The sequence below is a fragment of the Mytilus trossulus genome, unplaced genomic scaffold (assembly GCF_036588685.1).
Source record: "Mytilus trossulus isolate FHL-02 unplaced genomic scaffold, PNRI_Mtr1.1.1.hap1 h1tg000343l___fragment_2___debris__unscaffolded, whole genome shotgun sequence".
Taxonomy (NCBI): domain Eukaryota; kingdom Metazoa; phylum Mollusca; class Bivalvia; order Mytilida; family Mytilidae; genus Mytilus; species Mytilus trossulus.
The window spans coordinates 218651-231337 of record NW_026963333.1 but is presented as its reverse complement, the minus strand read 5'-3'; the positions used below and the strand labels follow the sequence as shown (position 1 = coordinate 231337).

Sequence of the window (12687 nt, the reverse complement as noted above, 5' to 3'; positions counted from 1 at the left end):
ATCAACTATGATGAGGATACATTAGAACTGACAGCAAAACACAATTCCAGGTAAGTAAAGTATGGACAATTCTTGGCCATAGTGGTATGTAGCCATAGCATTGAATCAGGAAATTACAGAACTCTTATCTATAAGTTGTTTTGAAATGAACAGATTCTAAATGGGGTATTGTAAAATAGAAATGGAGAATAAGTCTTGAAGATGAATAAAAGGAGATTTCAGGTACACAATAAATTCATGAGGGCGACATTCAGTGTTTGGCTACAGACAGGTGTCATTGCAATAACTAATTCTCTAAATCATTTAAAAAGTTAAATTTTACATTATATTCAAAGAAGATTTTAAAACAGTTTTCATATTTTTGTCAAATAGATGACCTGATTGTTGTTCCCCTTAACCTTTCCTGATTTGATAAGTAAGATAATTTGCCTTTTGGTTTATTTTCAGTGATCCAGATTCTGGACTAGAGTCCAATGATTTATGTTTTGGACACACCACACGTGATTGTGATGAGATGGAATGGACAAGACTAACCTTTAACCCAAACATTTCATACACAAAAAGGTTGTCAAATGGGATACCAATCTGGATTAAAATCAAGGCAGTGAATAGAGGTAGGTTAATATGAATAAAACAGTTTAACAATTTCAATTTGTACTCCTGAATTCTTATAACGGAAAAGAAACTTTTGTATCATACCAGTTCATGATGGAAGATCCCTTCATACTATTGTTTTGAATTTTACTGTCAAAGTCCAGATTTTGTTAACCCTTTCCTCCATAATGACGCCTTTTGACGCCACTCCCTTACTCCATAATGACGCCTTTTGACGCCTGTGTAGTACCTCAGTTGAAACACTTTGACTACAAAGTGTCTGCAGTTGACTTTATAAAATTTGTATCCAATTTGAAAAGAAATATCATAGGAATATCTGACTTAAAGGACAAGGTACGATAAGCATTAGAGAACGGCCCCCTAATTTCGTTCAATTTAAAAGTGACTTGCCATTAATTATAATACATTATTCTTAAAGTTTAAAACCTATATTTTTGTTAACATCAATTGATTTTTCAACTTCCGTTGATATTATTCATGCTCTGTTGCTGTAAAGACCTCAAGATTTGCGGAAAGGGCAGAAAAATGGCAGTTTCCAAACCTTTTTCTGCATTTTAAACTATGAGCGTACCTACGACCCACGATCATATTTATACCAGACATTCCTTGAATATTAATGTTGATGTAGTTCAAATATTTAAGTCGGTCGTAAGTACGCTCATAGTTAAAAATTCAAAAAAGTGACAAAAAATCGTCGTTGTTTTCATTGAATCATCGAAATTTTTAACCGAACTGCGGACCGGAGATGATTTCCGGTATCTACTAGATCTGACGACGGAAAAGTATTCCTGCTACGCTATAATAATAGCATAGTTTCTTTAGGACGAAAAATAAACATATATTTGAGACAGGAAAACAGGATATTCCTTTACTCATTATTCTTGAATTTAAAGTGACATTTTAGCAGACCGTCGAAATTTGACCCAAAAATAAACGGAACTGTGATAAACTTCAGAGAAATACTGGGAACGTAATTGTGAATGAATATAATAACTGGTTCATACTCAAAAAGTGCACATATACGTATTTTGTTTCATAATTGACGAAATCGTCGCCCTGGAATGTTTTAATCTCTGTTGACACTTTTGTGAAAAGTGCTTTCTTTCACGTCCGCATTTCTACCAAGTATGGCATGCCAAGTTAACATTTTAGACAATCATTTAATAAAAATACAGATGGCGAAAATAAACTACACAACTGTGAATAATAACATACACTGTAATTCATATCACATAAGAGGGAGAGGACAGGGGTAAGGGAGACAGTGAGAAAGGGGTAGGAGAAAGGAGAAAGGGGGTAAGAGAAACGAGAGGAAGGCTGGGAGAAAGGAGAAAAGTTGGAGAACAAAATAAAATATGAAAAAATAAAATATCTCTCTTTTTTTCGGTAAATTAAAAAAAATAAGATAAGGAGAAGAGGGGTATGAGAAAGGAGAAGAGGCCTGGTAGGAGAAAGGAGATGAGGGGTGGGAGAAGGGAGAAGGGTATCCCCTGTCCTCCCCCTCACATAAGAAGTCACCATGTGACCATTTTAATTAGTTAATTGTGTAAGTGTAACAATAATCAAAATTAAACAAAACTATCCAACACTTTTATGATCTAAATTATGTATCTTGAGTTATTTTTTTTGGTCATGGCGTTGAATTTATTGGACTTATCATTTGTAATTGTCACCCGCCTTCCCGTTGTTCTGTCTTGACGACAACTTGGCGCTACTTCGTATTTCTTGTTTGCAAATCATTCTCTTCATATCTTTCCGTTAAAATTTGCATACATAAAGTATTTGTCACTGGACGGTCAGAAAACAACATTCAATCAATCATATATCTTCTAAAATAACAGCACTTCATGTATTATGAATTTAAACATATTCAAAAGAATAAAAGCTTCTTTTATTTTTTAATCAGATATTTACACGTCGAAGAAAATAAAACAAGTATTGAATATGAAAGGAATAAAAACGCATCATAATTAAAATATCTTGCTTGTAAGACATGTGTTTCGCGTACAAAAGACTCATCAGTGACGGTCGAATAAAAAAATGTCAAAGGACCATATAAAAAGGCTCAAAATTCCGATTTTTTTGTGTGAATAGAGGTTATATATTCCTGAATATATTATCCGCAGTTTTTGCAAACAATATAAAGTTCTGTTAACAGTTAATTCATAAAAGTTACTATTTCAATAATAATTCATGTTTACACAAAGTGCTCACTTTTGGACATCATGTTGCTGAATGGGTTGTTTGTTTCATTAATTTTTAGTGTGCTATAGCTTAAAAGGTTACAGTCCGTTGAAACATATTACCCTAACTTGACACTCCGATCCAACTAGTTTTTGTTCTTACCCCTTAATGCCAATTGATTGACGGAAATCAGCAAATACCAATTTTTAAGTCTTAAGTTTGACCAGGCCGGTGTCAGAACCCACGATATCAGGCGTTTTAATTCATTTATTATACATGTATTTATAAAATTGTACAATGAATGAATAAAAGGGTGCATACTGTAAGAATCCATCTTATATGAATCCGCGCTTAAACATACACATCCACCCAAAAGAAATAACTTTTGCCACATTTATAAAAATAAGAAGATGTGGTATCAGTGCCAATGATACTACTCTCCTTTCAGGACACAACATGTAAAAAGTAAACAATTATAGGTCAAAGTACGACCTTTAACACAGAGCTTTGGCTTACACCAACCTGCAAGCTATCAAGTACACACAAGTGGCTCATGTAGCAATTCAAACAGGAAAATCAACGGTTTAATCTTTATATAAAAAAAACCTAGAAACGAGGAACACGTATGAACCACAACAACCACTGAACAGGTTCCTTTCTAGTTGCAAACAAACCCAGCATGTGTAAACGTTTAAACAGGCGACAACCTTCACCCTAACCCGAACTTATACTAGTATTCTCTTATAAGTAACTTTCATGTCCAATTAAAACTGTAGTTCATTTTGATAAACAAATTACAAAAACACAAAAACAAAACGAAAAAATACAAAATGCAAATTAATCACATACATGCATTTTACATGATATTTCACAAATCATTTGACACTGACAGGAAAGTGAAACCATTTTCCGTCATTGCCAGTATTCACACCATAATTACAGATAACAAAAATGTTCCATAGTTATAGGAAGATGTGATGTGAGTGTCAATGATACAACTCTCCATCCAAATAACAATTTATACAATTAAACCATTATAGATCAATGTACGGCCTTTAACACGGGGCCTTGGCTCACACCAAACAACAAGCTATAAAGGGCATCAAAATTACTACTGTAAAACCATTCAAACCATAGTCCATTTCATCGTGAAAGAAAACAGTTTATTCTGTACTCAGTTTTCACTTGTCTTTGTCAATTTTCCCTGGCTTCAAATACAAAGAATGGATTAATTATGTTAAACATATTATTTTTTTCTTCTTTTTTGGAATTTTATTCTCATACACACTTGTTCCGGTCTACACTTATTTAGTTTTTATACATTGACTTGTGATATTTGGCATACAGTGTATAGCCATGACTCAGATATCATAACAGTCTAATTTTGATTATTTTCTTTGGTTACATCTTCTGACATCAGACTCAAACTTCTCTTGAATTGAATTTTAAATGTACGTATTGTTATGCGTTTACTTTTCAACATTGGCTCGAGGTATAGGGGGAGGGTTGAGGTCTTGTAAACATGTTAAACCCCGCCGCATTTTAGCGCATGTCCCAAATCAGGAGCCTCTGGTCTTTGTTAGTCTTGTATTTTTTATAATTTTAGTTTCTTGTGTACAATTTGGAAATTAGTATGGCGTTCATCATCACTGAACTAGTACATATTTGTTTAGGGGCCAGCTGAAGGACGCCTCCGGGTGCGGGAATTTCTCGTTACATTGAAGACCTGTTGGTGACCTTCTGCTGTTGTTTTTTCTTTGGTCGGGTTGATGTCTCTTTGATACATTCGGGTACCACGATTTCCCGAGAACTACGAGAACAATATAATATCCCGAAAACAAGATTATATATCCCGAGAACAAGATTTTTTATGGTGTTATATGTGTTTTTTGCTTAAATAAGTGTAACAGCATACAATGATTAAGGTTTATGGCGTTCATAATTAATAAAAGTACACGCAATCTTCAGAAAATAGATTTGTATGAGGCAAATTCATTATTCCTTAAAACAATATGGCGGACGTTATATTTTGTCAGTTTTTATATGAATTTTTAACATTTTTTTTAATAAAATCTATTCTTTCATTACATTTGATACTTTTCTTTTCTGTCAGTTCTTCTAAGATCTTCTAATACTTTGATTTTCTTAAGTTGTCTACCTTAAGAATGTCCGCCATATTGTGTTCAACAAGGATTTTGCATACAAGACATAGAAATCGAATTTTTGACCTAAAATTGCATTTTTATTGAATAAAAACAAGTATTATCTCTTATTAGTATTCTTTATTATTGTAAAAAGTAGTAAAAACACAATAAAAACACCTATAACACAATTAAAAATCTTGTTCTCGGGATACATAATCTTGTTTTCGGGATATTATGTTGTTCTCGTAGTTCTCGTAGTTCTCGGGAAATCGTGGTACCGGATACATTCTCCATTTCTATTCTCAATTTCAATATCATTTACCGTTGATCTCAAGGTCCAACTAATTTTTGTAACCTTTGTAAAGAATTAAAAAAAAAGATGTATATGAAAAAATATTGGATGAAACACCAAATGAAAAAAAAATCTTCAAACAACAGCTTAATTCATACTTAAGAGGGTCAAGCACCAATTTTTTAACCGTTGCTAGGCAACATTTCTGTTGTCAAGGTTGTTTTTAAGCATATAATAAACAAAATCAAAGGGTATTTTCATTTGTGACTTCAAGTTCTTCTTGTACAAACAATATCATTTGCAAATATTAAATTTTTTACTGATAAAGCAATTAATATGTGATAATTTTCATTCTTCATAAAAACCGTTGCTAGGCAACCTTCCTTTCACCGGAACACAATAAAATCATTATTTTTTCAAGTGTCTACACTAAGACCATCATTGATATCAATTTAAACTTATTCGGAGAGGGGGCCAAAAATAGCCCTTATCATACCTTGTCCTTTATTTGATGAAATAGTTGTTTTTCGCAATGCCTTAATACTTTAAAGCATATGTTCAGCATTTTATTAAAAAAATCCTATGCGAATCAAGTATGCAAGAAAAAAAATTCAATGGAGGAAAGGGTTAAGTCGCTTTCTTTTACACATGAAACTTTCCTCTTGTTTGACAGTTTGTATCACAATATTATTGTTGTTGGACCCTACCAATGATTACAAAATTAAAAATGCATTTGTCTTTTCTCTTTGTAGTTGATTTAAGGACTATAGGTGTAGCTGATCAGGCCATTATTATAGACAAGACCCCTCCAGAACCTGGTACAGTAAATGATGGACCACTGTATGGTACAGACTTACTCTACACCAAAAACTGGGATACTGTAAGTGTAACTATGATAGTTAGGTGTATACCATATCTTTTGATTGTGGGAAAACATTTTCTGACAAAGAACTACCCCTTTTGTTAGCTCACCTTGCCTAAAAGGCGTCGTCGTCCGTCGTCGTTAACTTTTACAAAAATCTTCTCTGAAACTACTGCGCCAAATTAAAGCAAACTTGGCCACAATCTTCATTGATGTATCTAGTTTAAAAAATGTGTCCTTTGACCCGGCCAACCAACCAAGATGGCCGTCATGGCTAAAAATAGAACATAGGGATAAATGCAGTTTTTGGCTTATACTAGTAACTCAAAAACCAAAACATTTAGAGCAAATCTGACAATAAGTAAAATTGTTTATCAGGTCAAGATCTATATGCCCTGAAATTTTCAGATTAATCAGACAACTCGGTGTTTGGTTGCTGCCCCTAAATTGGTAATTTTAAGGAAATTTTACTGTTTTTGGTTATTATCTTGAATATTATTATAGATAGAGATAAACTGTATACAGCAATAATGTTCGGCAAAGTAAGGTTTACAAATAAGTCAACATTATCGAAATGGTCAGTTGACCCCTTTAGGAGTTATTGCCCTTTATAGTCAATTTTTAACCATTTTTCGTAAATCTTAGTAATCTTTTACAAAAATCATCTCCTCTGAAACTACAGGGCTAAATTAATCCACACTTGGCTACAATCATCTTTGGGATATCTAAATAAAAAAATGTGTCTTGACCCGACCATCCAACCAAGATGGCCGCCACGGTTGAAAAGAGAACATAGGGGTAAAATGCAGTTTTTGGATTATAACTAAAAAACCAAAGCATTTTAAGCAAATCTGACAATGGATAAAATTGTTCATCATAGAGATAACGCGTAAACTGCAATAATGTTCTACAAAGTAAGATTAACAAATAAGTCAACATGACCGAAATGGTTAGTTGGTCCCTTTTGGAGTTATTGCCCTTTATAGTCAATTTTTAACCATTTTTCGTAAATCTTAGTAATCTTTTACAAAATTTCTCCTCTGATACTACTGGTCCAAATTAATCCAAACTTGGCCACAATTATCTTCGGGGTATCTAGTTTAAAAAATATTTTTTCAGCTGTGTGCTAACTGGTTACACTTCTATGACCCTGAGTCGGGTATTGCCTTCTACATGGTCAGTGCAGGCTCATTACCAGACATAAATATTACTGACATTGCCAACCTGACTCAGTACAACAGGAAAACACATGAAGCATGTGTACCATTGTCTACAGGTCAATATCTAGAACATGGAAAGACTTATTACACCACAGTGTGGGCTTACAATGGAGCCATTAGACAGAGGAACTGTGTGGGAATATCAAATGGAGGTTAGTTGTGGAACAAGGGAAGGAATCATCAACCATTTAGATTTATTGTAAAGAAAATTATCTTTAAATGTAATATGAGTTGTCTAGAGAAAAATTATAATTAAATATGTATTTAGGATTAAATCGTGTGGATGTTTTACATACAATTTTATGATACTTTCCAGTTCTATAGAGCCTTTCATTACAATAAGTTGGTGAAATTACAAAATACTATGAGTTGCCAAGTGTATATTTCCAAATGTTTTGCTGTTGATTTATATGAACTGAACAATTTATTTATAGTGACAGTAGATTTGTCAAAGCCAGTTCCAGGACAGGTTATTGATGGTAATGTTACTGGCTTTAAAGATATTGAGTTTTCTCCAAGTCCGGCCAAGGTTGAGGTACAATGGAGAAACTACTATGATCCAGAATCTACCATCAAACAGTATGAAGTACAAGTCGAGAGAGCTCCGTATGTAGATCATTATCAAAAACCTTCTTATTTCATGTTTATATAAAATAACTTCTGTATTTTTTTTGAGAGAATGCCAATAAGGAATAATTTACTTTTCTGTTGTTTACCCATTGGATGAACAGTATGACCACCAGAGGCAATCATTGATTCTGATAGGTGTATTTTCAAATTTTTATCTCAAACTAAAATGGGATAGATTTATTTCTAATACAATCAAACATATATTAATATCCAAATTATCACTATAGTGACTTTTTTCTTCAAAATATACATGCATGAAAGGGGGTCTCATTGGGGGGTTCCCATCCTGGATCCCACTTACTGTTTTGTCAGATTCCTGTATCCTGCTTACACTATGTACGTAAGCAATTCTCATTTTTTTTTTGTCATTTCCCGGGACCCGGCAGACTTCATTTTCCGTTTTCACAACACATAATTTGACTTTCACGTGTCACGCTTACAAAAAATCAGCAATCCTGTGTCACGCTTAGACCCCAATGAGACCCACATGAAATAATATAAAGATATGTTTGTATTTTACAATAACCTTACCCATACATGTTTTTATAAATGTTACTTTACCGTTTATCCAGGAATCAGACCAATGACTACAGTGTTATCAGAGACTGGGTTCCATATTCCAATACTACAAGAAGTGTCAAATGGTTGAACTTTCACCTTCAACATAAGGATAAAGTCAAGGTCAACCTTAGGACAACAAATGGAGCATTGAATACTATTGTGAATACTACAAATGGGTTTGTGGTAGATCTGACACCTCCAACCTTGATAAGTCTGGGAGATGGTCTGGAACCAGGAAAGGATATAGAATTTCAGGTACTGAATCCAATCTGATACGATAGTTCCATTGTCATGCAAGACTTGTGTCCTCCTTTTTCCTCTCTTTTGTGATTTCAGAGTTTCACTTTTATTTATTTTAAAATATGTAAAACCACAGCTGCTCCCCACTCTTTCTTTTACTGATTTAGTAAACAAAAATGAAATAGGGGTATTTCAAATTGGCCGCAGTTCCCTCCTATACTACACTTTGCATGTCTCTTGGAACACATTTATATTACTGTGAAAGTACTTTTATTTGTGGGGTACCAATTTTCGTGGTTTTCGTGGATGACTTTATCCACAAATTTAAGTGTCCAACGAAATAAAACAACCATTGTCCAATTGAGACATGGAGTGATCCCCGTCGGTAACTTTGACTACTTTTATGATCTAGAGAACATTTTGAATAATGCCAAATCTGAGAATACTTTAATAGCAGTCACAGAACTACAACTGCATGCAGGATTATACCCATTTAATTTCTAATAACCTAAACCAGTCATCTTTTAATTCTCATAATAAATGTTTTTGATCGATGAAAGTCAGATTTCTGGTATTGATATGCTGGTATGATAAAGTGTTAATTTTATATCCTCAATTATCGTACATATGGGAAATAATAATTTAATGTTGGCTTAATTTTGATAAGACTTATTTGACAATTCAAGATATTTTGAATGCATTTGTTACTGTTTTCTTTAAGTGACATGTTTATGGCCTAATTAACACCTTTGACGGTCTTTAATCTGTTGATCACTTTATCATGGGTTAATTAGTGTTATCACTACGATTTACAGGGGTCAATGTTTACTTTGCAATTTCCTTCCATTCAGACTATTAGTAACCTTCGTTTCTAAAGGCTTTAATTTTTCAATTATTATATTTTTTTTAGAAAACTAAAATCCACGAATTTAAAAACCCACGAACATGTAAATATAGATCAAACCACGAAAATTGATACCCACGAATTAAAGTACTTTCACAGTATATTTTTGACATTTTTACCTATTATGTCTTTTTTTTTTTGTAAACACATCATCAATATAATGGTATTTTATGTGACTGTCATACAAGTGGGAGGTTTAGCTAGCTATAAAACATGGTTTAATCTACCATTTTCTACATAAAATATGCCTTTACAAGTCAGGAATATGACAGTTGTTATCCATTCGTTGTTATCGTTGTTATCCATTAGTTTGATCAGTTTGAGCTTTTGATTTTGCCATTTGAAAAATGACTTTCAAATTTTGAATTTTCTTGGAGTTCGGTATTTTTTTTACTTTTTACTTTTTAGATAATTTTTTTTTTTTAAAAGTCAATGTGAAATTATTCATTAGAATTACTATAGCTCTTTACTTTTTAACCAATTTATGTTTAGAACAATTCAATGGTATATTGTAGTCAGGGAATACCACGTTGTCAACCAACTTCAAGTTTGTGGATGAGGAGTCTGGACTAGACCATTATAAATTCCAAATATATGAGAGACATCAGGGAATCACCACACAGATTGTACCTAGTAAGGATTGATATTATATTATTATTTTAAATGCCTTTTAATGTACTTAAAGTATACTGGTGATTCATTATTATTTGTTGGATACCAATTTTTGTGGAATTCATTGCTGAAGTAAATTCAAACATCCAACGAAGTACAAATTTTGACAAAACCATGAAATCAAATATCAACAAACATAAAAAAAAATCCTGTGTCAACAAAAATTTGAATCCACGAAAATAGATGAATCCCTGTTTATACATTTTAGTCAAATAAGTATTAAATTAAGAATGGTAAAATTGAGTCAGTTTTGATGAACATTATTCAGTAGATGCTATTTTGTATAATACATATTTGAATGAAAAAGGAGAAACAGATTATTAACAGATTTGTTAAAAGATAAGTGGGAATGTTCAATAATCTTTCAACTTCGGTAGAGAGGGATGTATCCTATAATTTTGTAAACAACCTTTTGTCTTATTTCAGACAAACATGGAGCATGGTTAGAAGTAAAAGATGATATACACAGAGCTAAATATACACACACAGGCCTGTCGCTGCACCAGGGAGGATTGTACAGTATCAGGGTGGGGGCTGTTAACAAAGCAGGATTTGTAGCAGCCTTTGATACCAGTGGGGTGGTGATAGACCATGAACCCCCTATAGTAAGTAAACAGGAACATACTGTGGATTCATTATTATTCTTTTGATACCAACTTTCATGGGTTTTGTTGGCACAGGTGAACCACTAATTCAAATGTTCAACGAATAACATATTTTCAATAGGTTTTGTATACAGAGGTTGGCAAAACCACGAAATCAAATATCCACAAATATTCAAATTTTCAGCAATCCACGAAAATTGATACCCATGAAAATAAATGAATCCACAGTATTGACATTGGATTTTTGATGACAATTTATAATAGAGAGGCAGTGATAATTTATTATGTTTAGATAGCAACTGTGTAGACTACTCAACTAATGTACTTGAGGCACCCAATTTTACTATTCTACACTTCATCATTTATTGATATGTGAGGGCGGATAGGACCTCTATCGGGACTCCGCGATTGGGTGTTTTTTGGGGGATTTCGGGATTGACCCTTTCGGGATATGGGAATTTGAATTTCGGGACCTTGGGATTTCGTATTTTTAAGCCCGGGATTTCGGGATCAGGATCCCTCCTACCCCCCTCATATGTATTACAAAAGACAATTAAATTACTGATACACATTTATAAGAATTTAATCTTTACATAATTGAATATTTGTACTTGTAGATCCATTGGTTGAAAGTTGGAACACTATCTGAAGGACATGAAGAAGACATTGATGGCTATGTGTGGCAGGCGGACACCAGTGGCATTAAAGCCGCTTGGGATGCAGATGATCATCAGTCTGGTGTGGTTGGCTACAAGGTGGCTGTGGGTACTACTAAAGGTAGGTACTATTACTGTTATGCCTCTAGAAAAACACCAGTGGCATCAAATTTTTAAAAAGCAGCCAATAATAAGTTGGTTGAGGTTTGGCTTCAGATCATTACAATTTAAAAAAAACTCATTTTCACCCTTGATATTTATGACTTCACAGTAAGTCTAATAAAATGTGTTAATGATATTTGATAAGCATTTGATAAAGTACAATAAATGAAGAATCATAGCCCACCATATATATAGGTTTTGGTATCAGGAATGGAACAGATGGTTAAGTGACAAGCTTATTCATCTGACTTAAAAACTATGAATTGAATATGTACAAACTTGTTGATAAACAGAAATTCAATTATCAATCATTTTTATGCCCAACCTACGATAGTAGAGGGGCATTATGTTTTCTGGTCTGTTTTGATTAAATTTTTTAGTTGAGGTAGTTTTTGATGAAGTTGAAGTCACATCAACTTGAAACTTATAGTACACATGTTACCTATGATATGATCTTTCTAATTTTAATTCCAAGTTAAAGTTATGACCCCAATTTCACAGTCCACTGAACATGGAAAATTATAGTGTGAGTGGGGCATCCTTGTACTATGGACTCATTCTTGTTGTATATTGCAGGAGGAACTGACATTTCCTCATGGAAAGATTATGGATCAGATAGAGATATATACATCAAAGGTTTGACATTGACTGTCAGTAATGAGACAGCTCATTATCCAGTGTACTACGTCAGTCTGAAGGCTATCAATGGAGCTGGTCAAGAGAGTGATCCCGTCATATCGTCACCTATCATGGTAGTGGATGAAGATGAACCAGGTAAGTAATCTTAACATTTGTTATCTCCCTTGGAGCAGGTCAAGAGAGTGATCCCGTCATATCATCACCTATCATGGTAGTGGATGAAGATGAACCAGGTAAGAAATCTTAACATTTGTTATCTCCCTTGGAGCAGGTCAAGAGAGTGATCCCGTCATATCGTCAC

General features: G+C 33.5%; 1 protein-coding gene across 1 annotated transcript in view; it reads left to right on the top strand.

The window, feature by feature from the left end:
* LOC134701835 (uncharacterized) overlaps nucleotides 1–12687 on the top strand; it is a gene marked incomplete at its 5' end in the record, with an annotated part of 52119 nt that overhangs the window by 18229 nt on the left and 21203 nt on the right. Inside the window, 9 exons of the mRNA XM_063562953.1 lie at nucleotides 448–614; nucleotides 5988–6115; nucleotides 7217–7469; nucleotides 7752–7923; nucleotides 8520–8763; nucleotides 10168–10285; nucleotides 10751–10929; nucleotides 11547–11706; nucleotides 12324–12521. Coding sequence (XP_063419023.1) covers nucleotides 448–614; nucleotides 5988–6115; nucleotides 7217–7469; nucleotides 7752–7923; nucleotides 8520–8763; nucleotides 10168–10285; nucleotides 10751–10929; nucleotides 11547–11706; nucleotides 12324–12521 — 1619 coding nt within the window. The remainder of the gene's footprint in view (nucleotides 1–447; nucleotides 615–5987; nucleotides 6116–7216; nucleotides 7470–7751; nucleotides 7924–8519; nucleotides 8764–10167; nucleotides 10286–10750; nucleotides 10930–11546; nucleotides 11707–12323; nucleotides 12522–12687) is intronic.